Source organism: Ciconia boyciana, chromosome 18 (assembly GCF_034638445.1).
Source record: "Ciconia boyciana chromosome 18, ASM3463844v1, whole genome shotgun sequence".
In the NCBI taxonomy this organism is placed as follows: domain Eukaryota; kingdom Metazoa; phylum Chordata; class Aves; order Ciconiiformes; family Ciconiidae; genus Ciconia; species Ciconia boyciana.
In genome coordinates this window covers 6,451,493-6,478,363 of record NC_132951.1, presented here as the reverse complement: position 1 = coordinate 6,478,363, position 26,871 = coordinate 6,451,493, and the positions used below count along the sequence as shown (strand labels likewise).

Genomic DNA, 26,871 nt, shown 5'->3' with positions numbered 1-26,871 from the left:
GGCAAACTACCTTGGAATAAAGAACCAAGAGTCTAAGCTGTGCGCACCTCAAGACTCGATGGCAGCTGACAAGGAAGACTCTCTCAAAACAGGGAACAACGGGGCTTCCCAGGTGCTCGGCAGTCAGCAGCACAGGGCACTCGTTTCAAGTGAGACGTCAAATCTTGAGCATGTATTTTGAATACTAAACAGTGGTGCTCAGTGTTTTTCCAATGAGATTTTAAAAATAAAATGAGAATTACTTAAAAGTGCTTTTCACATTTTTTTCCATTAAAAAAAAAATGTGTTCACTGAGAAAATGAAAGCTGTTTCAGTGTCTGTCCTTCCCCTTTGCAAACACACTTCTTTGGTGGGGGGGGGGGGTCATGAAGTTGTCAGGACAAAATATCCGCGCTGAGAACTTGGTTTTAATAAAGCAGCTTTCTGACGTGTTCAGTCCTGTGAGCAGAGCTCCAGCCACTGCTATGGAAATATTTGGGTTCTGCAATGCTAGGTGCACAACCCACTCTGAACTAAGCCCAAAACAAGCACTGCTATGTTCCTGGTTCATCACCAGACCAATTAGCACCTTGGTTAACATGCAGCGAAGTTCCAGTCCTGCTCCTCCCAGAGGTGGGATTGTTCTGATGAAACTCTCACTCTACCCATGTGGCGACACCCTGCTCACAACACTTTCAGTTCTGGAGAAGCAGTGTGATAAGTCTGTTAACTCATTAACACCTCCAGCTTACAGGAGACTTGGCTTCCATCCTCTTGAACAGCCTCAGGCCCCACGCTCCAGGAAGTTATTCTGCAATTTCTGTTTTGCCTTCTTTTCCTGCTGAGTCAGGCTGGCTTTCAGTTCCCACCATGAAGCTTCTGAATTCTGCTGTATTCTTTATTCTTGTGCCCACTTTGACGCGAGCTTTGGACCCTCTCAGCACTTCAATCTTCATGGGGGGTGCTGCTGTCGCTTGGCAGCTCCTCTCCCCGCACTCCTGGCTCAAGTGTAGTCTCCTGGATTGCTGCAATATGAAGGACACACTGAACTTATCAGGTAAGGCAGTGGCAAAGGTACCTTGAGCCAAGTTGTCAGTGGGACCAGTTGATGGTCCTTCCCAGCGTGACGAGGGCTTCCTTTTTAATGCCAGCCTCCTTTGGGGTGGTTGTGGAAAGATAAGAGTTACTGCCCACAGTGGCTCTAGAAGGCCAGGGCTGTACTAACCTAATATCGTTTATCCCACAAGTGGTCATGTACCCTGCTTCTCATGGCAGTACTGGAGCATTTTCCTTGCTGGTGTCTTGGTTTATATTGGCAGAAGCAGGCAAAATTCTGGAGGTGAATTCAAGGCTAAGAGCTAACGAAATAATCCCACATCTTCTTGAGACGGACGCCCCAGTGGTATCCCATACCCCAGTCGGTGGTTGCCTGTAATACTTGTCAAATGAGTAGCAATTAGTGGTAGGTCTAGATTCAAAATACGCTGCTTCACTTCCCTGAGACAAGCAGGCTGTCAGTCCTCAATGAAAAGGGAATAAAGGGTTGTTTCACCCTTCCTGCAGGAAACTAGTGCATGGTCTGAAAAAGAGCTTATGCAACCTTTTAAACCATAAACTCCTGATCCTGCCACCCAGAAATCCCCCTTCCCTTTGTTACGGGATTACAAATATTGCTTCATTTCAGAGCTGGGGTGTAGATTTCAAAACAAATCCTCAACTGTTGGAGACCTGTGTGCATCCAGGTACTTCAATATGTCACTTCCTACCAGCTCTCGATTCGGCTGCTTACAAACAGGCTGTTTTCTAGTACTTTAGCCACTGAAACACCAGTTGTGGTACTTTTTAAAGAGAACTTGATATAGCAACAGAAGCACATTCTTCTATAAATGTGAGGTACGCTAGATGCCACAAAAACAGTTAACGAGAATTTAGCACATGCAGTGAACAAGTCTCTGCAAATACATTAGATCCCATCCCAGGACTTTATAGAAGGCCGTAGCCATGATACCGCTGGGACTCCTGCCTATCATCTCATACAAACTCCTTGTTTCCCATAAATGCTATCGAGAGTCTGAGTCATGAATCTGCTCCTCAGCTGGATTCTCTGCTGATTCACAATCTCATCATGGCCGGAGGGCAGTGAACATTTGTTCTTCCTGATGGTCATTCAGCTGCAACCAAAAAAAAAAAGGGAGGAATAATATGGCATTTTCTGACTCTTCTTTCCCCTCATTCCTTCAGCTATAAGGATGGATTTGGAGCGAAAAGTCTTTGGCCAGCATCTTGCTATCCAGATAGTTCTGAGAGCTCTGAGTGCAAATATGTACTCCAAATGGCCCAGGAAGCCCCTGGTGATGTCCTTCCATGGCTGGACTGGAACAGGCAAATCATTTGTCAGCAATATCATTGCAGAGAACCTCTATCAGCTTAATATACCAAGAAGGAGGTTTGTGCACCACTTCAGCACAGTACTGCATTTCCCACACCTTTCACATGTCCATCTCTATAAGGTACTTCCAGCTTTATCTCACTTTCTTCAATTTATCTGCAATTGTGAGTGCAAATCCCAGGTAATTTTGCCTCTTCTCACAGGAGCAGCTGCAGAATTGGATTCGGGGCAATGTCAGTGCCTGTCCAAGGTCCCTTTTTATCTTCTCTGAAATGGATCAGATGCCACATGGCCTGATAGACTCTATCATGCCATTCCTTGACTACCGTGAAGAGATTGATGGTGTTTATTACGGCAAGGCAATCTTCCTCTTTCTGAAGTAAGGAAAGCCAAAAGCAAAAAGGGAATTACAGCCCCACAGAATCTGCAGAGACAACGGGAATAACAATTGCTGATAGGTTTGTAGCTGACTGCAGCGTGGCTGAGCAGCTCAAGGTCTCTTGCTGTCTGTCTTTACAGCATGTTGTCAATAAACATGCCCAGCTATCGTGTCAGCCAGAAGATCTGAGCTCTTCAACACTATAAAGAGAAGTAAGCTGTCCCAGGGCTGAAAAGGCTCCCATTCCTCAAGTGTATGGGAAATGGACAAGTATCTATGGTAGCTTCCAAAAGTATCGGAGATGCCACTTCCACGGTGGTCAGTAAATATGTTTTCTCCAGCGCTATAACACCACTGTTAGGCAGAACGTTCTTTGTAACATGGGTGGGACTCCCCTAGGGAGCTCTTTAGATGCAGAGAGGGGAGAACTCACTTATTGAAGGCCACTTGCATACATGGATCAAGGGAGCACAATTCCTCCAGCTATTATTCCTGGGAAATCCCTTTGCTGAGGGTCATCCCAGCTCTTTTCACATGACATGACTGAAGCAAGCCTGAACCCCAAGCTTTGGGCTGGTGTACCTCTCAGCTTGCCTTTACGTTCAAACACGTGGCCAACTACCTATTTCAGCTTGAGGCAGCAATTACCACAGTGAGTAACAGCTTGTTGGAGAGCCTCTCAGTAACACCCGGCAGTATGACCAATCCCCCTTGTCCTGGTTTCGGCTGGGATAGAGTTAATTTTCTTCCTAGTAGCTAGGAGGTAGCTAGGAGTAGCTAGTAGTAGTAGTAGGTATAGTGCTGTGTTTTGGATTTAGTATGAGAATAACGTTGATACCACACTGATGTTTTAGTTGTTGCTAAGTAATGTTTACACTGGTCAAGGACTTTCCAGCTTCCCATGCTCTGCCAGGGCACCCGTGCTCTGCTGCAATGACAAACGCAGTAGTTCAAGCCACTGTACCAGAACAGTGCTCATCCCATCAGACACTGCTGTCATTTGGGAGATAGTGTGGTCCTTGTCACTTCCCATCTCTGGGCAACATCCACATGTAGGGACAGGCTCCCTCCACTCCAGTGCAGATTCACACAGAGTGACTTAAACTGTTGCCTAGATCTGAGCAATAAAGATGGCAAAGATACAGCTCTAATGAGCCAGTGAATCTCTCTCCTAACAGCAATGCAGGCGGAGATAAGATAACAGAGATTGCTCTTGATTACTGGAGAAGGATGAAGAGAAGAGAAGACATTCCTGTGAAGAAGCTCCAGTCTCTGCTCTCAGAGGAAATTTTCAGGAACAGAAGCAGTGAGTACCTCTGGGCTCAGGGCTCAGTCCCAGGACTGCTGATGTCTTCTGCAAAATGATCCATGATGCATGCAGCAGCGCACTGGCCTCTGCAGCACTCTGATGATAAAGCTCCCTACTCTCTCTTCCAGGCGGTTTCTTTCACAGTCAACTGATCCAGAAGAACCTGATCGACTATTTCATCCCTTTCCTTCCTCTCGAATATAAACATGTGAGAGAGTGTGTCCGGGAGGAGCTGCGTGTGCAAGGGCATCCTGAGGATGAAGACCTCATCAGCGAGATTGCCTCAGCAATGATTGACTACCCCAGCGAAGAAAGACTCTACTCCAGCAAAGGCTGCAAGACTGTAGCCTCCAGAGTGACTCTGAGCATCTAGGCACTACAAGGCCAAATGCTGCGTCTTCAGGTTACAAGATGGAAGAACCAGTAACTCTCTTTCCCCTCCCTGCAGCTCAATCTACACCCTCTTCCTTGAAGGGATTCAGGCTGTCCCATACCAGAGGCACCTTTTGTAGAGCTCTTGAATAAACACACAGGACACGGCAAGAGAGTAAGCAGAAGAGGGACATGCATGGGTGATGAGGTTTGCTCTCCTTGCCACAGAAACACTCCCAGACTTAAGTATTTTGAAGAGGAAGATCTCCCACTTTTGTGGCAAGAGTGTGTGCACCTTAAGTCCTAGCATTGCCCTAATTAATAAAATCTGTTACTAAATAACATATTCAGTAATAGTATCAGTCTGCTTCATACTGTTGTCCCAAAAATCGGGGTTCGTTTACCCGGTGTGCAAAATGCCAATATACACACAGAGCAGGGGTATTTTATTGCAGATACGGGTGCCTGTCTCAAAACAGCACACCAAGCTTTCAAAGTAACAGTGATTTATACACACAGCATTAACATATTCAACCTCCTAATACATATGCAATGTTCTTCTATTAAATGATTGGTTAAAATCTCTTTGCCTAGCATGTAAATTAGTACACATGCTTAGTTGTTCTTCAACGTAAGCATCTGAGTCAGTGGTATAATTGGGGTAGGTAGTCCATGAGTTGGTGGTCGCGATCTCCCCGTGCCGCAATTACCTTTCCCCTAGTTTCTTACCTTTTTTGGCAGATCTAACTGGTTCTTCACGGTTTACTAACTAGACTAGTAATACATCAGTTAAACTCTGCTCTCGACAGCCACATCCTGCTTATTAGACAAAGGTGCATTGTCTAAGTTCCTATGGAGACAGGGTAGGGCTCTACAATGGATTTCTATAGCAGCATCAATCATTATGTGAATTGTATACTTACATTTGATTATTACAACAATACTGCTGTCACCTGCGCATCTCACAGAGATCACACAGGAGATCAGCACCACCGTTCCTGTTTCACAAGCATGGAAACCCAAGCACGAAGGAGGAGACTAAGTCCTCCAGATTGTCCTGCAGCGTCCTGGTTCAGCAGCCCATCCGCACGGCCCTGCCGCCTCACGCCGATGCGGTTACCCCATCCTGGCCGAACTGTTTGCGTTGGGGAACGCTGTGCCCCTGTGCCGCTGATCGGTACATGAAAAGGATGCAGAAAACCCCTCCTTATCACCACAACGTGTCCCCACACCATTTCTCCTGCAGGCTGTGGGCAGCTCCTCTGCGGTTTGCTCGGTCCAAGGCAACCACCCCGTTTGGTGGTGTGCTCCCAGCCGCCGCGCTGGCGGGTCAACCCCAGCCGCCGGTGGGGAACGAGGCTCACGCTTGCGGCACGGGATGGGAAGTGGCATCCGCATGGTGTGATGCAGGAGAACCCGGTGGGGCGGTGGCACAAGATGGGGCCTGGGCGGCTCTGAGGGGAGCGAGGGCGCCCAGCTCGCCCCGAGGCGATGGAGGCGGTGAGGACGGCCTGAGCCTCCCCCTTGCCTCCCCACCTCGCTGGCCGAGGCTGCTAATGCCGTCACGCAGCGCCCCTAGCGTCATCCCCCCCACCGGTACGTCACGGCCCGCTGACTTCAGCAGCAAAGCAGCCAACACCGTCCGTGCCCTTCACAAAGATGGCGGCGGCGGCTACGGGCGGGGCGGGGCGGGGCGGGGCGGGGGTTTGCCCGCCCGCAGCCGGCGGCGGGCGGAAGCGGGGCCGGGCACGGAGCCGCCATGCCGCGGGCGGCTGGGCTGCTTTGGCTGCTGCTGCCGGGGCTGGCGGCGCTGGAGCCGCTCAGCGTGGGCCTGGCCATCGGCGTCGCCTCGGCCCTCACCGGCTACCTGACCCACCCCAGCTTCTACTGCAGCTACGTGGAGTGCTGCCCCAGCGCCGGGAAAGGCCTCAACGCCACCGGTACGGCGGGGCCGGGGGGGCGCCGGGCCGCGCTGGGCTCCCCAGCCCTGCCCCGGAGCTCGGCCGGTAACCGGTCAGTGCCCGGGGCAGCCCCCGGTGTGCCTGGCAGCGGCCGTGCCATGCCGAGACCCGTGCCTGGCAGTGGCCACGCTGAGCTCGCCCGGTGCGTGGCCAATAACTGGCACCCATCGGTGAGCATGCCGAGCTTGCCTGGTGCATGGCTGGTGACCGACACCCATCGCTGGCCGTGCTGAGCTCGCCTCGTGCGTGGCAGGTGACCAGCACCCGTTGGTGGCCATGTGATGCTGAGCTCTCCCTCTCCCCGCAGCGCTGAAGGTGCAGCTGAACGCCAAGCTCTTCGGGCAGCACCTGGCCAAGGATGTGGTGCTGAAGGCGGTGATGGGCTTCAGCAGCAACCCCAGCCCCAAGAAGCCGCTGACACTCTCGCTCCATGGCTGGGCTGGCACCGGCAAGAACTTCCTCAGCCAGATCCTGGCGGAGCACGTCCACCCCGCCGGCCTGCGCAGCAAGTTTGTCCATCTCTTCCTGGCCACCCTGCACTTCCCCCACGACAACCAAGTCGAGGCCTACAAGGTGAGGAGGGATACAAGGTAATCCAGTTACCCCGACTTCCTAAACCCCCTAGTATGGGGGTTTGGCTGTTTGTGCTGCACAAGTCCCCCAGATACCTGACAACTGGAGGTTTACAGGTGGGTATTTCCAAAGGTGGTGCTCAGGAGAGATGGAGGAGGAAATGCGTTCAGAAAGTGAAAGAGAAAGGCACCAAAATGCCAAGAAATCCAAAGTGAGAGTAATTTCCTTGTGCTGTCCTCTCACTGATGCCATCTGCTGATTCCTGCGGGCTTGCTGTTAGGAAAGAATCCCGTCATTAAAACTGTGCTTACTGGTTGGCTAGGATGGTGGTAACCTTCTCCATAGCAGCGCCTGCAGTGCCATGTTTTGCATTCGTGGCTAAAACAGCGTTGATAACGGACCAGTGTTTTGGCTGTTACTGAACAGTGCTCGCACAGCCGCAGAACTTGCTTCTTTTCCCCCACTCATAGCGAGCAGGCTGGGGTGGGCAAGAGATTGGGAGGGGACGCAGCTGGGATAGCTGACCCCAGTCAGCCACAGGGATATTCCATACTGTATGCTGTCATGCTCACAATAAAAACTGGGGTAGAAGAAGGAAAAAGGGGGTGTTGGCTTCCAAGGTGGTTGTTGCTCTAACATTGGCTGGGCATTGGCGTGCATGTGTCAGGGGGGTGAGTGATCGGTTTTGCTTGGTTTTTTCCTCTTTCCATCACCTATCAAACCGTCTTTATCTTGACCCATTAATTTTCTCAGTTTTATTCTTTGTCCTCTCTCGCCCATCCTGCTGGGGTGCTTCGCTGCTGGCCAGGTCAACCCACCATGCACTATGCAATGAGAAAGTGTAGCTTGCATGAGAGATTTTTTTAAGTGACTTCATTCCTTGACATTGCAGAATTCTGATCTTCACAGTTTAATGTTTGAAGGTACCCAAAACTGATATACTGATAGATGTGGTTTCTGTATGAAATATCAAACACGGATTTTATTTTTTTAAAAAACAAACAAAAAGAAGCTTTCTCTGCTCCAAGACTTCCCATCTCAGCCCACTTTTCTTGCCTTATCCATACACTAAGCAGAAAGAATGAGAAAGTCTCTCATCTGTGAGCAGGAAAAGAATTCACATTTAAATTCAGTGTCATGCGTTAAAGGGATCAGTCACAGTGTTTATGGTCCTCTCCTCAGGAAAAAGTATAACCTGTGAGAGTGTGATGCTGACGCTTGAAAGGGTGTCCCTAGAGGCTGTCACATACAAATATTTTGCAGTACATCCCCAAGAGATCTAGTTTTTCAGTGTTTTTCAACCTCTTGTTCCAGGAACAACTGCAGAACTGGATTCGGGGCAATGTCAGTGCCTGTCCCCACTCTGTCTTCATTTTTGATGAGATGGACAAAATGCACCCAGGTCTCATTGATGCCATCAAGCCATTCTTAGACTATTACGAGCAGGTTGATGGAGTGTCCTACAGGAAAGCCATCTTCATCTTCCTCAGGTCTGTAGCACCTATTTCAGTCATTTCAGATACTGAGATAAATCCATGTTTATGATGATAATGATGTTCCTATGGGACCTCATCCAAAGAACAGCAAAAGAACTGCTCTGGAGCGAAGACCCTCTCTGTAAAGACAGAGGGGAGCACTATGAGCTCTTGCATGGCCTGTGGCTGTAGTGGAGCAGGTCTGATGCTGTGCAGCAGACCACTGCAGCGTGCTGAGCTCACGAGCCTGGCCCAGAGCACAGATCGTAGGAGAATTCACATTTTGGGGAAGTTCTCTGGGATGGGTGCAGTGTGTAATGGGTCTGCCTGGGATGGACTTAACTGTCTTCACAGCAGCCGGTTTGGTGCTGTGTTTTGGATATGTGGCTAAAACAGTGTTGATAACAAACCAATGTTTTGGCTGTTTCTGGATGGTGCTTACAAAGCCTCAAGGCTTTCTCGTTTTCCCACATTGCCCCCAGTGAGTGGGCTGGAGTGGGCAAGAGGATGGGAGGGGACACAGCTGGGACAGCTGACCCAAACTGGCCAGGGGAATATTCAATACCATGTAATGTCATGCTCAGCAATAAAAACTGGGGTAGAGCAAGAAGGAGGGGTTTCAGCTTCCAAGGTGATGGTTCTTCAGAGACTGCCTGGGTGTTGGTCTGACTGTGGGGGTGGTGAGTGATTTCCTTAGCCTTCCTTGGGGTTTTTTTTCTCCTCTTTTCATTACCTATTAAACTGTCTTTATCTAGACCCACAAGTCTTCTCACTTTTGTTCTTCCTATTTTCTCCTTCCATCCCGCTCAGGCGGGAGGGAGTAAGCAAGTGGCTGTGTAGGTGCTTGGCTGCTGGCCAGGGTCAACCCACCACACACTGATGGCTTTTAAAGAACTGGAGACTTTCCCTAAATTTTGGCTTACAGGTTTCTGCTTTGGTGATTTGTTTGATGTCAAGAAGATTAGCAATACATGTAACCAGCTAAAAAAAAATCTGGTTCAGTTGTGTCTGTATTCACCACTGTACATTTTTCTTTTATGAATAGCAATGCAGGTGGCGACTTAATTAATAAAGCAGCTCTTGACTTCTGGACAAGTGGAAAGCGCAGGGAAGAGATTCAGCTGAAAGACCTGGAGCCCATGCTATCTGTAGGAGTCTTCAATAACAAGAATAGTAAGTCACTTTCCCCAGAAAATGGGAAATTCCTTTTACTTCATAACACAGGGTTCATATCTTGACCCTGCCCTGCTTTTCCCTTTCCCCCAACTCCTCCAGGTGGACTGTGGCACAGCAGCCTCATCGACAGGAACCTCATTGACTACTTTGTCCCCTTCCTGCCCCTGGAGCACAAGCATGTGAAGATGTGCATCAGGGCTGAAATGATAGCCCGTGGCTATACTGTAGATGAGGAGATTGTTCAAGCAGTGGCTGATGAGATGACATTCTTCCCAAAAGAGGAGAAAATCTACTCTGATAAAGGCTGCAAGACTGTACAGGCCAAGCTGGATATTCACGAAGACACTGCGATGAGATTTACGAAAGCCAAGGGTTGATTACCCTGCAGGTCTCCAAAGCACTTTCAGAGCTTTTGGAAATCTGTGTATTTGCACTTAAGCTTTTTTACGGTTGCAGGGAGCGTCGTGAAAATACTGAAGTGAACTGTGTGGGCTTTTTAACTTTTTTTTTAACATCCTCCTGTTAATCTCTGAACTGGCTGGTATCCAAATGTTGCCCCCTTTATTTTTCTTTTAACCTATAAAGAATTTCTGAGTGTGACATACATATAAATATATATAAGTAGCACTGGATACAGCCTCTCCTGCTTTAGTCTTCCAAGTGCTGGGATTATTAAGTATTTAATTCCTCTTTCCACAAAAACTAGACAAAGGAGAACAGGAGAATTCTTCCAGGCAGTCATATTCCCTTCCTTGTACACAGTCTCATTCATGGGTTAGTGAAATGAAGGGTTGTGTGGTGTGTTCAGGACTATGATAGCATCTGCAAGGGTGAATACCTTGATGCGTTGCAGTAAGAAGATGGTATGGTGGAAGGCTTCCTGTCCTTCACAGCAGACTGATGCTGTTGTGGCTTCTACAGATGAGCGTCAGCTATTCAGGGACAGAAGGGCACGATTATAGTTTATGTCTGAGCTGTGGCATCATATCACATCTCCTGCTACAGTAATATGGAAAGTTATGATGAGCTCATGGAAGTCAGTTATTAAATAGTAGAGAAAGGGTGTGATGGGGGAAGAAACCGCTTGCCCTCTGCTTCTTTGGGGAAAAAGAAATTGTAAAAGAAACTTTATATTCTTCTTACTAAGGGGACTAAGTGAATTTGTGTAGCAACTCCTCATCTTTCTAAGCAGAGGGACCCATCTGAGGGATCTGACTGTTACAACATACTAAGCCAGTCTCCTGTTCTTAATCAGAAAAATCTCTCATGAGGATTTGACTGTTACAGCTTGTCAGGTTAATGCATGTGGGCTCCTGGGCCTGAAGTCTGCAGGATCTTTAGTAGTCCCTTCCAGCTGCACCCAATAGCCTAGGAGTGGGTAACACTACTTGCACCTTGCTTGGAAGACACTGTCATGGCAGAAGTTATTTTTAATAGTGTATTTTTATACTGAAGTGTAAGCAACAGCAATACAAAGCTCTTTCTAGAGACCCACAGAGAAGGGAGTATGGGAAATGGGAGCAAAAACCAACCACCCCATACCTCACTAGATATACAAGTATGTTTTATAGTAGCTTTTAACATTAAAGAATGTCTGTGCGGAAGGCTGAGTGATGAGTTAGGAAGCTGGGAAAGATAATTTAACATTCACCCACTTGGTAAGGCTGAGGTTTAAACCTCTGTTGCAAGCTTTAACTCTTTTATCATCCATCACTTGTGGCTCAAATACTGTAGTGCAAGACAGAAGTGCCTATCACTTTGTTGATTTTAGTGTGTTTTTTGAACTGGTATGAGGGATTGGGTTATTTTTGTGCTGCAGCATCTACTCCCTCACTTGTACTTAAACTTGCTTTAAGATGTGATGCAAACCTTATATGTATCAACGCTATTACGTTAATTCAAATTATAATGGAGAGCGTAGCATTTATGTTAAGCTCTACATTAAAAGTGTCAATTGCCTTTTACAACCCCCCATGGAATTTGTCAAATGTTGGCAAACTGTTCATGCTGATGCAATCTCCAGAGCCAAATGCTAGCTAGCCATTAACCTTGGGACATTGGACTGTTGCTTTTCATGTATGTTTTGCCTATTAACTGACTTATTTATAGGTGTAAATGCTGCATCCCGTTTCAATACAAAATACTTGTGCAATTTCAAAACACTGTTACTGCTGTACTGCAGTTGGAATAAATCTGAAGTAACTTTTGTCTCTTGGTTTAATAATTTTCAGCTATAGGAAAGTACTAGTTTATGCAGTTGTTTTTTTTAAAATGTTTATAACAATAGGTAAGCAGATTAAGAACCCTGTTGATATTAAAACATGTTGAGTCATCCAACAGCACAGTAATGCATTCAGCAGTTAAATACAGCTCAGTAGAAACAAACACCTATGAAAAAGCCTTAAAGTCTCTGCCTGCTCTGCTTCATAGTTATTAGCAGATATCTCCTACCATACTGCCAGGCACTGCAGGACAAATAAGCCTCAGGTAGCTTGTTTAACCGTTCCTCCTCTCTGTGCTGTATCTGGAAAGCTGTCATTCAAGGCAGCTCTTCACCTCTCCTCTAGCTGGCAAAGGCACGATAGGACTACAGGCTTTCATCGTATCTCCGTGGGCCAGAGCCTCTGCAGCCTCTCTAGTACTGAAAAAAAGCCAGTGTGTAAATAACGGCCTAATTCAAGGGAGGTATAGCTGTTGGCAACAACTCGCACCTCACTGAACAGTCACTTGTTCACACTGTTGTGAACAGTGTGTTGTGCTGTAATGATGCACAAGGAAACTCATTACAGAGCACATATGGGAAGCGTAAGCTGTCTTGTTCATCAGGACTTTGCACTATGCCTGCGCCGCTCTGTACACATGACAGCTTGGCTGTTTGGCCCAGGGCGTCAGGCAGACAAATCTCTAAGGCCAGGCTGCCTCTTTCTATCAAAAGCAGCACTTAATACATCACTGAATTTTAACCATAGCCTCTAATTTTGTGAGCACAGCATGAGATCTTGGAACATTCTCTGCAGAAGAAGGCTGAATTAAAGTAGCAGTTGCTTGTACTGGACTTTGGTAAGAACAAACAAAATTCAGTCTCGGCAACTGCTCAGCTACTCTCACCTGGCCAATGGACTCGGGGATCAGACCTTTCCCCCCATTTGACATTTTCCTTTAAGTTGTCTGATCCAGTTCCAAGTGGCCTATTAAAAAGAATAATGGCCAAAGTTACGCAGTCACAGCAAGAAAGACAGAGTGAGGATCTCGGCTTTATTCCTCCCTTTTAGACTGCATGGTTTCAATGACAGGATCAGAAGGATCAAATCTGGCAGTGATTTCAGGCACACACATTTCTTTCAGATGCAGATGCCCCTAGCCAGGTCTGCTGTTTACAAGAGCAGAAGAGAGATTAAACAGAGGCAGTCTCCACCCTTTGAACATCATTTCTACATCCTCTTGAGGAAGCCTCCATCTACCCTAAGCCATCTAGGGTTATGATGCGACTAAATACTTGCTACCGATGTATGTCAAATGCTAGTAGTGATGCTGCAACAGCACACAAAGCAGAACGAAGAGTGTATTTAATGCTGGAAGAGCCACAGTACTGCTTGGTTGAACTGTTTCTTTTGATGAGAAGGTATCAGACCGCAGTAAAAGTTTGTTGGTTTCACATCTGCTTTTTTCCGTTAGCCAGTCATTTGCTATCATTAGGAGGTCAAAGAAACAAATAAATACCTGAGTTCAAAGCATTCATTTGCTGACAAATACTAGGACTGATAATTTGCATATTATACAACTTGCAGAACTGGACAGCTGAAGTCTTACTGGCCCTTTTTTTCCCCTTGCAGAGAAAACTTCAAGATGCTGCCACTGAAAACATGGGTGGCTTCAGTCAGAGCCTGCAGGGTGTTCAGTCAGTGGTGCCACAGTGGGAGGAGGAGACGAGAAGCAGGGTTTTAACTAGGCTCTAGAAGACAAGTTCATCTTTATGATACTGTTGAGCACATACATATCTAGAAAGTCCGCCTCTACAACAACCGTGCGAGTGTAATTAGTACTGATGGTTTAGAAATGCAGTTTCTACTCCAAACTTCGTTTCCCTTTCACCAGGTAGCAGAGTCACATCTCCTCCTCATATCTATTCCCTTTGAACTCAAGAAGGGAGATACCTGTTTTCAAGCACAGCTGAACACTTCAGCCAGAAACGTAGTATGCTCTTCCTCAACAAGTAGTAAGTTTGTGCAAAATGAACATCAAATCACTCAATACACAAAACACCAAGAGATAGCTAAGAAATAAATTTCCCATGAGAAAAGTTTATTTTGAATAGAAACTGGAGTGAAAAAAAGCCTCTGCAGTGCTCACATTCAGAAACAAGTGACACCCTTCGCAGTAATAACTTCAGTTGACACATTCCACTTTTTTTTTTTTTCAAATGCCTTTGGATCTGTCTTCATCCCTGCCTCAAAGGCATACAGTATTGCGAGATGATGAAAAAGGGAAGACCCTGCAAGCTGGCCCCTGAATTCTACATGTAGGTGAAGAGGAGAAACCTCTTTTTCATTTCCTTGGTGTAAAGTTTAACCTGTACATGTTTCCCATTAAATTACACCCTTTCCATGGAGCTGACTCACCAGTCTGAAAGCACACTTTTCTCCCTCCAGAGATCACTCCTGGGAGAGCATGCTGTGGGCAACTTTATACATAAAAAAAAAACAAACCAAAAATAGGAACCAACTACACTGATGTGGCAGTCAAGGGTTTTAATTCACTTCTTGTAATATTAAGTCTGCCCTCTGAACATTATTCACACCAAAGAGTTTCATATTCTTGGTTTGACACACAGGAGACCAAATTATACCACTGTTTTGAGAAAGATAATGGTGCTGCATGATGTTGGATAGAAGACTGGATTTTTTTAATTACAGAATGCCCCCTTATCTTTACTGGAGCCAAGCTGTTCAAGGAGAAAAGACACATATCCTACTTTTAATGCAGTTTAGGAATATTCCCACACAAGCCCAATGAAGGCTTTCGCAGACATAGGAACTTTGATTAAAATTCTCAATATTGTCTAGACATCATCCACATCAAACCAAAATCCAATTAAAATTAGGTCATAGTCTCAGTCCTATACATGCCAACAGTCTGCAAATGGTTCTGACGATCGACACAATCTCACACAATTCGAGAGGAGTCTTCGGCACTGTCAGACACAGACCCCCACATTCACAACGCAGTTTGTTCTTACCTTGACAACACAAGGCTGAAGTACTTGGGAGCCGTGACTAGTGACGGAACAAAAACGCAGAGACACTGCCGCTTATTTACATACCAGTTAAAAAATGTTCCTTTCTTTAAAAAGTGCTTAAAAATGAAATGTGCCAGGTTCTTCACTTTGTGATTAAGTTAAATTTGCTTCTTTGCAGGTTGTAGCAATAAAGCATTAGAAGTCATAGTAATAATCGAGCTTTGCATCCACAGTTTTACATCCTTTATCTGAATAAATTCTCTCCTCTCTGGGGAAGTAGGTCATCTCGTCGGCTATTCTGGTTAAAATGTCTTCATCCACAGCATAGCCACGTGATTCAATCTCAACCCTGACACACATTTTCACATGTTTGTATTCCAGGGGCAGGAAGGGAACAAAGTAGTCAATAAGATTTCTATCAATCAAGGTGCTGTGCCAAAATCCACCTACGAAGGGAAAAAGAAGGGGTTTGTTACTACTCCTCTAGTTAAACGCTACCATGGGTTGACTGAGGGCAAGAGGCATATCATAGCCCTCTGCGACATACCAGTAAGAATTCACCTGTGGTTTAGGGCCCTATAATGCACAAGTAAGTCCACATACAAGCCCCTTCTCACGGTACTTTGTGCATAAAGTTTTGGACAGGCACATAAATGTGGTCCATTGGAGCTGAATGAATGAATTCGGACTGAATGCATTTAAGCCTTGCTCCCCAGATGCTGGTCTCATACCTTCCCCTCTCTCACCTAGAGAAGAACAAATTTTCTATCTCTTATCAGCTCTCCCAGACCAGCTTTCTTGCTCCTTTTTTTGGAGCTTGCATCTAACCTTTTTAAAAAGTACAGTGAGTTCACTTCCCATGCTAATTTTAGAGCATAATTATGTTAAACCCCCTTTTCACCAGAAGTCCCGTGTGAGGAAACCTAGGAAGCACTGGACTGCCCACAGCAGGGCTGGCATGTCAGCTTGCTGCTCCTAAATAGCCGCCTGAAGGCTTTTAACAGACTGAGCAAGACAGGCTAAGTGAGTTGGGGGCCAAGGAAGTGGCTTCCCCATAATAAAACATTTTATTGGTTAAAGATTTTTCAGCTACTGCAATATCTAACCTTACTGTCAGAATTTCTGTTTGCTTTCCCTTTAGCCCATTAGTATGTCAATAAACACACAGCGCAGACTTCCCCCACCACATGCAATCCAACAGACAGCAAACATCCTGGTAGCCAAGGTGCACACAGAGCTCCTTAACCTTCATTTCATCTCAAAGGCCGACTTCAGGCCCCAAAACTGCATCGTGGCTCCCTGCCAGCTGAAAACTGGAGGTCACATCAAGTTGACACCATAGCTGTAAAAATGCAGCTAAATGCAGCCCATCCCTTTTGTGGAACTTTTACCACCTCAAAAGCAATCACAGTTTTACTCACTATTTTTGTTATTGAAGACGGACACAGACAGCGCATTTTGGATATCTGTGAGCTGTATATCTTCCCTCGACCTCCCGTTTCTCCAGAAATCTAGTGCCACCTCTGTTATCTTTTCAGCTCCTGCATTGCTAAGTAAAGAGAAAACAAAGATTGTAGCTGGAGGTAGTTTGAAAAGGCATCGAGATTACAGAACATCAAACCTGAGAAGCCACTTCTTACCTGAGGAATATGAAGATGGCTTGTCGGTAAGACACCCCATCCAGAAGCTCATAGTAGTCCAGGAATGGCTTGATGGAGTCAATGAGTCCTGCATGCATTTTATCCATTTCATCAAATATGAAGAGTGATCTGGGACAGATGCTCACATTTCCCCGAATCCACGACTGCAACTGATCCTGAGTGGCATAAAAATAAAAGATGCTGAAAGAGTTTGTATTGAAAAGACAGAAAATAGCACTTCTGCTTATTGACCTTTGTCCTGAAAGAATAATTTCAATTGTGTCATTTTCATAGCTTTGGCTTCTTGACTAAAACATGTTTAAAAGCTGTAAATAAAACTTTTAACAAAAATCTCATGCTGGTTCTGAAAAATTTCAAGACACCAAGAGACAGGATGGGACAAGGAGGAAAACTCCTCATGAGAAAGATATTCCTGTAAACATAGCAAAAATGAAAGTGCACAGTAGGACAAAGAATGGGTACCACCAAGGAACAGCAACACAAAGCAAAGCCCTGACAAGTAAGATGGTGACTTTTGGCAGCACTTTGGTCTAAACATCCTTAGGTGTCAAAGCTACGAACAATATTACATTTGCTACCAGAACAGCACCAGTGAGAAATTGCACCTGCAGTCACTGGCAGAAGTAGAAACTGAATTCAGTTCTCAGCCCTGTGTTTTAATCATTCAGAAGTTAAATGAAGACAATTACAAGCCCTTCTTAAAACACAATATTGTTCAGAAAAGCTAACACTTCATTGTATTTAAAGATTCTCTCATTTAAGTGTTGCATTTTTCTCCCACTTGAGTGCTACATTTAAGATCAATAATGAACTAATTGGAAACAAAAGGGTTGATCTGCTGGCAGATGAATGAGAAGTAACTGTTCTGACCATTTTCAATGATTCATCTTTTTTTTATATTCACTGTTTACTTAGTCCCTGAACTGCAGAGGCAGCACAGGAAGGTGGCATTGGCTGTATTGTGGGTAAGAAGCGATAGTTCCTCCTACTGCCTTGGGCAGCAAGTTTCCCCAAGTGTATTCAACCTCAAAACAAAAGCAGAAAAGGATCCATTTTATTTTAAAACAGCTCTGTTGCAAAAAGGGGAAAAAGTTGTAAAAGAGGAAACAGATATTTCCTCCATTTAGAAATCAAGTTTGTAGACCATCCCATTCCTGTTTTTAATATATACAAACTGAATATAAACATTCAGTACTACAAAAGACAGTGGTACTCATTCAAACTCTGCTGTTAACAAAATTAGTTAGAACAAAAAAACCCAGAAAACATGCATCTGAGCTACCACTCCACATGATATCCACTTGCCTACAGAACTGTGCTGACACTTAGCAAACTGACAGCACAATTCCAAATACATTTATCTGTACCTTTCTGACGACAGAATATTTTGTGATTTTGTTTTACAGCTGGGAAATGAATGCATAGAAAAACTAAATAACCTGCTCAGTGTGCAGTAAAACTGAGAAGTACACCCATATACCTGAGCAAGCTTCAGCTTGCCATGGTACCTGACACACGTGGAGGTCACCGGGTGGTTCCCCAGAGTCATTGAACTATTAGTTTTTCGCAGTGCCCACTGGCGTATCACCTAACCATGGAAACCTGCTGAATCACGCTTATCCTTAAGTCAATCACATCTCTAAGCAAAGTGTAGAACGAAAGTTAACCATATGATTCTTCCCTAAAGAGAGGCTCAAAACACGTGCAAAAAACTTCAGATTCATGGCAAAACCAGTCCTGATGGATGTTAGGATTTACCCAGTTCTGTACAGGAGATTCCAAACCTGGCACAGGCTACATTTTACTGCATAAAAGAACATCTAGGTTTCTAGTACCGATGGTGCCATAACGTTTGTAATTCAATGCAACAGTCACTGCAGCAGAGCTGTGCCCCACCGCCACGGGTTCCACAGCATACTCTTACCTTGTAGAGATTGATGCTGTGAGCGTGAGGAAAGTGTAAAGTTGCCACAAACTGATGGACATATTTACTCTGCAGACCTCTTTTATAAATGCTTTCGGCGACTATCTTACTGACAAAGTTTTTGCCTGTTCCGGTCCACCCATGCAAGGAAAGGGCAAGAGGCTTTTTGGCGTTGGTGTTGTTCAAGAAGCCCTTCACGGCCTTTACAACCACCTTGTTCACCAGGTGCTGCCCGAACAGTTTCCTGTCCAAATTCTCCTGCAGAGCTGGATGGAGAGACCACACCGTCAGCAGCGAGGAAGGAGACGGGCACGGGGTCCCGCCAGCTTCTGCCTCCTTCGAGGAGGGTCCAGCACCCACCCCGGCATGAAGGCTGCCAGCCCCAGGCCGGGGACAAAGGCCGAGCTGCAGCAGCGCCCTGCGGCCTACGCAGGCCCCACGGGGAAGCCCCACAGGCCCTGCCCGGCTCCCGCGGCCTCTGCACCCCCCAACGCCCTCCTGCCACCCCCGCAATGTCCCCTCGGCCCGCCCCGGCCCCCAGCACCCGCTCAGCCCGCCCCGGCCCCGCACCGGCGGCGGCGCGCTGGTCGTGCCGCTGTAGGCAACACTCCCTGAAGTAGCAGTAGAGCCGCGGGTAGGAGATGAAGCCGGTAAGGGCCGAAGCGGCAGCGCCCGCGATGGCCAGCCCCAGGCTGATGGGCTCCACGGCGCTCGCCGGCCTGAGGAGCGGCAGCAGCGGCAGCAGCACCAGCCCCAGGGCCGCCCGCAGCGAGCCCCGCCGCAGCTTCATGGCCCGCCCGGCCTCGCCGCCGGCCCCGCCGCTCCGCCCCGCCACGCCGCTTCCGCCGCCGCCATCTTGGGTGAGGGCAGAGGCGGGGCTGGCGCTGAGGGCGGCCGCCATGTTGGATGGGCACCCGCGGCGGTAATTAGATAAATGGCGACCTCGCGTGGTACGCTCGATTAAATACTGCGCTCACGCTCGAACGTTGGATGATCAGTGCTGTACCCGCAGGTATTCAAGAGAGATGCCGCCCCAGACCTGCACGGGGGCACAGGCCCAGAGACTTTTCCCTTTTTCTGAAAAAAAGTAAAATCTGGGCCTATCCCCCCACCCCTCCCTGGAGTTTCTACTCCTGAGTGACAGGACATGAACACCTGCACAGCCACGGGACACCCTGGCCATCATTACCACCAGCACCCAGAAACCAGCAGCGTGTATCCAAGAAGGAAAAACGTCATTTACGATCATTTAAAAACACCTTTATTATTTTCAGGTTCCAAATCTTGGCTTCAAGTTCCCGCACATCACACCTCCTGGGAAGACATGGCTGACACCAGCTGCGCAGCCGCTGACTTCTTCACCAGCTGCCATACTGACCCTGTCCTAAGAGCTGAAAATGAGATCTTCCTCCAATTCAACAGTTACAACCTGATCCAATTTTCTTCTTCTTCGCAGCTAAAATAAAATGCAGTGAACTGCTACAGAAATAACTCTGCAGGGAGAAGAAAGATACAAAACAACACGGCACATGATATAAAATCCCTGGCGCCGCGTATCTGCTGTCGTTTCTTGCGCTGATGACAGACCCAGGGAGGCAGCGCCAGGCACAGCCAACACTGTGATTTCTCCCGGAGCACTTGCAAGCCAGGCTGAGGAGCAGCGGCACTGAACGCCCTGCTGCAGGATCTCAGCCTTACACACTCTGCACAGCAAAGGCCCTTGGGAACAAACAAGAAATCTCTTAAAAAGTTACATTCAAGCAAACCAGCTTTAAACCTTCCCTTTATATTTACAAGGCAAACAGCACCGCTGCTTTTAAAGGATCTCTTTTTTTCATATTTTTTAAGATGATTAAAGAATCTGTAAAAGCAAGTTTGTTCTCTCACTAAAAAATGCCAGCCATGAAAGCTCATGTTCTTATAAAAGAAGTTTTATAACTGAAAGTAAGTTATGTACAAGATTTTACTGACCAAAGAGTTCACAATCACCTGCAAACTGATTCACTACAAGATCACAAGAAAAACTTTGTAGGTAACACCATCACGTGAAGGCAGTGACTCTCCCCAACTCCATTTCAGGTCTTTGACACAAACTCCTTTATTAGTGGAAAGTAACAACTGCAAAGACTTCAGTCCACGTTCATCAGTATCGCCTATTCATCTTCTTGAATTTCTCATAGTGATAATCATCTGTTGCTTTTTCATTGAGTGGACGTTTGCGATTTGGAGGAGACCCTTCAAAAGAAAGAGAAGGAAATATTATTTCCTGTCCTTTCACAGGAGACGTTTCCTTAACTCCACGACTTCCTTTATACAGCCCCTTGCTATGTGGAAGGTTATTGCTTTGGCTGTCAGTGCTCCCCAGCCTTGCACCCCTTGCTATTCCAGCTTTCATCAGTCCCTTGTCAGCCAGCTTTGGCAACACGTTTCAGTTGTGACCTTTGCTACTTCACTCTTGAGCATCTCTGAAGACGTCCTCCATGCAGAGGGCTTCACGTGTGACCTGGTATGGTACATCAAGTGCAATAGCCTCTCATGGACTTAGATTGCTCTGTTTCACCACTATCTCAGGGCACCCAGAGAAGAGGAGGTAAGAAGATCTAGATCATTTCTCTGTGCAAGACCCCTCAGGAGTTTCAGCGTCTCTCCTTGTGACGTTTCAGATTAGGAACTTACGCTCAGGTTCTGGCCTCTCCGTATCCCCCACTCTCAGCGGACGGGGCTTTGGCTCTTCTTTGTTCCTTCGCACTGGTGCATTTAGCTCCTCATGATAAACTGGAAGAAGGAAAACATCAGATAAGGAATATTATCTGGAGCAGTGTTATTCAGACGGACATATTTCCATGGCATTTGTTACAACTGATCTTTAGCAGAAACAACAGAACCTCAGAACAAGCATTCTTGTAATTGGTTTCCATGGATAATACACGGAAGATGGGATACAGCAAATTTCAGTAGCACCGTTTCATCAGAAGTGGCCCAAAGATTCTTCATTTCCTTCAGAACACACAAATCTGACTCCAAATCACCCCTGTAAGCATGGTTAGACAGAGCAGAAGGCTGCCTTTCCTCCAGATGGCTGCGGTATGAGAGGCTCTCCCGGAAATTAATTCCCATCTCTTGTCTGGTAGGGTCTATGTTTGCTTGACCACCTGTCTGCTTTGGCAGCCTACAAAATGGATTCTCTCAATTATAAACCATCATTTACAATCACAGACAAGGCAGGCATCGCCAGCACACACTCAAGACACAACTTAAAGAAAAAGTCTTGAAATGTATGAGGCAGTGTCAGCTGGGAGTTTAAGAGCAGAAAGTCAAGCCATGAGTAATATGTCCCTCTCCTTGCTGACGGATGGAAGAAAAAGACCAAGCCAGATGGGGTCTATATGAGCGTCCCAGAAAAAGGAATCAGACAGCTGCTTGTGCTGATACATGAACTAATTTCTCCTGCCTCAGACTCTGTCCCAACTGACTGCCTTTCTTCAGCAGAGGAGAGGGTCACACCTGGGTCAGGAGAGCTACGCGAGACTTACATCTGTTGTGCTGGACATAGTTAACAGCCATGTTGGTGGGAACAAAGGAAGTTTCGCTGTCTTTCTTTTTGTTCTGCTGCTCTGCCAGCAGCTTGGCCTTGGCCTCTTCAGTTGAGATGATGTTTTTTATTTTTGCACTAGAAGAAAAACAAAGAAAAACATACTCATATTTAAAAAGGGTAGCAGGCATAGAAATGCTAAGTGATGGACTTTGGGGATACTAATAGCACTGCTATGGTATTTGAGGTGGTTTTTGAGAGAGGAGGCAGTGCTATAGAAACAGACGCTTTGTTTCAAAGGCAAAAGGGAAGCTTGCATCTTTAGTGCATCCTCTTTCAGTGCGGGGCATAAACTAATCCTCCAGAAAGCTGCTAGATTCAAGTCACAAAAATTAAGAGCCTTTTCCCAGAAGTCACGCAACGGAGCTGCAGTGGAGCCCTATCACCGTGTAGAACGCGCTGTGCTAGATACTGCGCTAATCCAGAACAAAGCTCAATCCCATCACAGAGCCAAACCGGAGCTGTACAATCCAGCCATACTGCTGCTCTGCCAATCAACAGTTGCTCGTCCTGGCAATTCAGGCCATAATGAACAGATCTGTGAACCACGTACTCAATTCCTAGGTCCACTTCAGGAATGCCGCTCAGCATCTGGTTGGACAGCATCTCCTCAGTCTTCTTGGCAGAGGAGACACGGATGTTCTCTGGCAGCTCGTACAGAGAATCCTCGGCATTCTTAAGCTTCACCTTCTGCTCCTCATTCTCCACAATTCCCTTTCTCTTCTTCAGCTCAGTCTCGATGTACTTCATCCTAAACAGCAGCACACGAGGGACACACAGTATTTAATTCTGTTTTCTGTACTCTGTCCCAGCACTGCTGGGCACAGCTCCATCACTGTCCCGAGAGCTAGGAGAGAGGAATGAATAATCTCTCCAAAACAACTCAGCTAATATCAATTGCAAGAAGCAACTGTCCAATAAATTATCAGATCCTCCAAGCTCTTTCACAACGAGCAGGGAAGGCTCCCACTGCTATTTAGTGCCAAGCTAGCTGGTTGGCACCTCCCATCTTTGTCCACGAAAAAGCCTGCTCAATCCTGGCAGCCAGAAGGTGAAAGGGCAAGTGAAAGTTTCAGTGAGAACTGGGAAGATGTTCTGGGACTACTCCGTATCCAAGATGGAAAAAAATTGTGAGGGGACACCCAACCCCGAATTCAACATCACAGACACAACACAGCACAACTTACATGTCAGCATCTTCATCCCGCCTGTTGGTTTCAGCTGAGAAGGAAGTTCCCAAGTTTAGATCTTCCTCTTCATTAATCCTAAATGGAAACCACAATGTTTACAGTTTTGGGGTTGGTTGGTTGTTTTTTTTGGTTTTTTTAACTAATTTGACAAGTTAAGGTAACAGTAACTGGCCAAACTGCATTATGTTAAACTCTTCAAAGCAACACCACATCTGGTTACTTCATCACTAGCTGTCATCTAATACTAGTCCAGGGAGAGATGTTCAGAGCTCAAATGCACCCACCTGTCCTTGCCTCTTTCTTTCAGCTTCTTCATGTCCACCATTCCCCCAGACTTTATCTTAAATGGGTCATCCTGTAAAATAAGAAATAATGAGAAACCCTAAAGCTTCCCTCTACTTTGATGCTAGTCTTCGAAATCTGGATAAAAACACAGAGAACACTTAAGAATTGAGCTGTGACACCAGTCCTACCCCAGGCCAGACTCCGCAGTCATCGGCTGGACCACACTGATGTTTTCACATCATTACATCTTAGTGCCGAGGTGATGAAAGTGTCTAGCACTTACCACAAGTGTTGCTTCTTCTTGCAACTTCTCTCCTACAAGCAGAGCTACAGCGCTAGTCAAGCAGATAAAGAAAATAAATAAAATTCAGTGGAAGGAAACGTATTACCAACAATACTGCTTTTCTTTATCCTCCTCTAAATCAAGCAGATGGTCTCACACACGCTGTATTAACACTAAATTGTCAATCTTCCTAATCCCTCCACATGGATAGAGGAACTATTAGTGTTTTGGGGAGATGAGAGGTTAAGGCAGATTTTAGTGCCTTACAGCAAGTCACCAAGATAAGGAACACAGTTCATTGCTGGCGCACATGTCAACTAGCTCATCAGCTAATCAACAGCACTAGATGAGAGGGGAGAGGGGAATTAGGATGGAGGAGGTGTGAAAGTGTCCAATTCAAACCATGTGTGCCGTACATGTATCTGGTGAAAACACATTTTGTGGTAAATCCCAATCTTAATCTTTTCTTCATGGCTGGGATACAGAACAGACTTTGCTCACTGTAAATTGACACTGTGCGCCTGTACCAAACTCCCCCCCTTTTCCACCCTCAGGCTTTAATGTAGAAACTCCTCCATCAAGAACATGGTTTTGGCACTATCCGACAGTTTCTACTGGAAGGAGGCACATGACGAGAGAGAAATTTACTGTTACTCTACACTGGCGGACAAAACATCCTTGGTGCATCCATAACTTCACATCCTTGGTGCTACATCCCTTACCTCACCCCATTGGGTCGCTTTCTGAGACTCTGAACTTCTTTGGCTTCCTCAACTTTTAACCTGAAGAAAAAACATTTGACTTAGTACTTGATCCTTTGGTTTTAATTAATTAATTTGATTTTCTGCAGTTAACACGGAATCTTCTAGACAGGCTTTGCCCTAAACTTCTGCATATCAGTGTTCACTTTTCTGGTTACAGATTAGATAGGTATTTTCTATTTTACTTTATGTAAGCAATTCCATTTATTTAAGCAATTGGAAAAAAACCACATGGCATCTGCTGGATATATCCCTTCAACACGTCTTCCCTCAGCTGAGGAAAGAAGCACCCAAACATTGAAAGGCTTTAATAAGAACCAATATGGGAAGAACGAGCCAAGGATCACTGGTTTTAGTCGGTTAAGATCTCCAGACAATATCTGCCACACGGTAAAACAGAAGGTCACCAAGTAACGTGAATTAATGTGGGGCACCTATACTCCTTCAACAATTGACCCTAGCTAATAAAACAATACAGTCCCTTCTCAGGAGAAGAGGGGACTAACGAAGCACCCCCTTTACAGCACAATTAGCAGCAGCTCTCAAGTGAATATAACGCAGATGAATGGTTGTCAAGAGACATCGGTGCGTGAGTGACTCAGAAGAAAGTTTATGGTAAATTTAAATATCAAGTCTCTATATATAGACTGACATGCGTTCTTGATTTCTTCGGATGTCTGGACTTTTCCTAGTTACGCATGTCTTTCAATATCTGCCATGAACTATGCATCATAAAACATTTTTCAGAGAGAAAATAACGAGAAAGATCTTGCTTGGAACGCAAGGATCTGAAAGCAAAACGGACCATCTGCGAGCGCCAATTTCTAAGAGGCAGAAGTGGAAGAGAAGGAAACGCCAGAATCGGCGTGCCAGGCCGGCAAGAGGGCGGGTGCCCAGCAGACAGAGAGGGTCTGCGCGGGTCCGCTGCGGCCGAGCGCTGCTCCCGGTGGCTCCGGCCCTTTCCCGCACGGCTCTGGGGCCGTCCCGTCTCGTTTGCACGGCTACAAGCTCTCCCCTCCCCGGGCCGGCAGCAGGGAGACGAGGACTCTCCGTGGGACAGACCTCCCCTTTCCCGAGCGGCCGGGGCTGCCGGGGCCAGGCGCGGCCACCCCCGCTGCCCCCGCGGGGACGGGCCCGCCTCCCTCCCGCCCCCCGCCCGGCCCCGTACCCGGCTGGCGACCCCCCCATCGCCGCGGGAGACGGCTCCGCCACGGGCCTGCCTGCGACTGCGGCCGGACGCGACGCGGCGGTGCGGGCTACGACGGTGGGACGTCACAAGGGAGAGAACGTGACGGCGCGGCGTGACGATATAATGGGGTGACGCGACGAAGCTATCGTATCGCGGCGCAACGTGACGATGCGATGTGACGCAACGCTGCAACACCACAGCGGTTCGTGACGCTATGACGGCGTGACACGATGGCGTCACGCGACCGGACACAGCACTGCCGGACTAACGCAGGCCCGGGGTCCCGTCCCCGACTGCCGCGGGCCCCGGGACCAATGGGCCCAGCCGGGCTCTCCGCCGGCTCCCGACCCACCTGACCTCCTCAGCGACCTGCTCGTCCTCCTCCTCCTCCTCGGAGTCCTCCCTCCGCCGCCGGAAGGACTTCTTGGCCGGCATGGCGCCGGCTGCTGCGCTCCGCCACGGCCGCCCCGCCGCCGCGGCCCCCCTCCAACTCCGCGCCGGGCGCGTCGCGCGGCGATGACGCCACAGCCCCGCGACGAAGCCGGGCGATGCCGCCCGTCCGCCAGCACCGCGGCCGGGCAGGAGCCGCGGGCCCCGCTCCCGCCTGTCCCGGCAAGCGGCGTCTCCTCCCGCGGCTCCGGCAGCGCGGCCTTCGCTCCGCCGGCCGGGCTGAGACCTCTCCGTGCCCTCCCGGGCTTCCTCTGCCGTTGATCCCCCCCCCCCCCCCCCCCCGGCCCCCAAGTGCACCCCGGGGGCTGTTTTCGAAGCTGCCTTCCCCCCGCCAGCCCTGCGGCGGGGCGGGGCGGGGCGGGGCGGGGGCGGTGTGCCGAGCGATGCGGTTATCCTTAAACGCTGGCGTTTCTGAGAGCAACAGTGGCTCTGCCCCGTCCCGCACGCCGTCAGCCTCCGCTGGGCACGGTGGGAGACGTACGCGGGGAGCTCCTTGGAAAAACGGGGAAACTAGCCACGAGTTATCTCTCGCGATGGGATCCCGATAAGGCACGAGGCTCGCTTTGCTCCTCGCACTCGCGGCAGAGCAACCTCCGCCGTGCGCGGGTGCCTGCCAGGGACGCCAAAGGGAGAAGGCGCCTTCGGAAGCGCTTGTCACGCACTCGTGTTTGAAAACCCGTCCTTTCA

The 26,871-nt window shown here is 47.6% G+C and overlaps 4 protein-coding genes across 6 annotated transcripts; 2 read left to right on the top strand and 2 right to left on the bottom strand.

Moving 5' to 3' along the window:
• Positions 1-695: 695 nt before the first annotated feature.
• Positions 696-4,736, top strand: LOC140661232 (torsin-1A-like). The gene is made up of 5 exons (XM_072883082.1): positions 696-1,036; positions 2,221-2,489; positions 2,572-2,747; positions 3,926-4,053; positions 4,185-4,736. Exons 1-5 carry the CDS (start codon positions 850-852, stop codon positions 4,427-4,429), a joined length of 1,005 nt encoding a protein of 334 aa, XP_072739183.1. The 5' UTR covers positions 696-849; the 3' UTR covers positions 4,430-4,736.
• Positions 4,737-6,149: 1,413 nt separating this feature from the next.
• On the top strand, positions 6,150-11,821 carry LOC140661138 (torsin-1B-like). The gene is made up of 5 exons (XM_072882802.1): positions 6,150-6,368; positions 6,697-6,962; positions 8,277-8,452; positions 9,483-9,610; positions 9,713-11,821. The coding sequence occupies exons 1-5, from the start codon at positions 6,188-6,190 to the stop codon at positions 9,988-9,990; spliced, it is 1,029 nt and encodes a 342-aa protein (XP_072738903.1). The 5' UTR covers positions 6,150-6,187; the 3' UTR covers positions 9,991-11,821.
• Positions 11,822-13,894: 2,073 nt separating this feature from the next.
• Positions 13,895-19,269, bottom strand: LOC140661137 (torsin-1A-like). The gene is made up of 5 exons (XM_072882801.1): positions 19,005-19,269; positions 18,435-18,700; positions 16,490-16,665; positions 16,271-16,398; positions 13,895-15,295 (listed from the first exon to the last, which is right to left on the bottom strand). Exons 1-5 carry the CDS (start codon positions 19,222-19,224, stop codon positions 15,045-15,047), a joined length of 1,041 nt encoding a protein of 346 aa, XP_072738902.1. The 5' UTR covers positions 19,225-19,269; the 3' UTR covers positions 13,895-15,044.
• Positions 19,270-19,672: 403 nt separating this feature from the next.
• On the bottom strand, positions 19,673-26,437 carry C18H9orf78 (chromosome 18 C9orf78 homolog). Of its 3 annotated transcripts, XR_012045730.1 has the most exons (10): positions 26,087-26,437; positions 24,507-24,566; positions 23,785-23,836; positions 23,501-23,571; positions 23,214-23,291; positions 22,580-22,777; positions 21,968-22,104; positions 21,111-21,209; positions 20,424-20,669; positions 19,673-20,153 (listed from the first exon to the last, which is right to left on the bottom strand). XR_012045730.1 is itself a non-coding variant. In XM_072883461.1 (9 exons), exons 1-9 carry the CDS (start codon positions 26,167-26,169, stop codon positions 20,578-20,580), a joined length of 870 nt encoding a protein of 289 aa, XP_072739562.1. In that variant the 5' UTR covers positions 26,170-26,437; the 3' UTR covers positions 19,673-20,577. The 3 variants fall into 3 exon arrangements, 2 of the variants coding, with proteins under 2 accessions (XP_072739562.1, XP_072739564.1); XM_072883461.1 differs by having other exon boundaries at positions 19,673-20,669; XM_072883463.1 differs by lacking the exon at positions 26,087-26,437 and adding an exon at positions 25,714-25,902 and having other exon boundaries at positions 19,673-20,669.
• Positions 26,438-26,871: the final 434 nt, after the last annotated feature.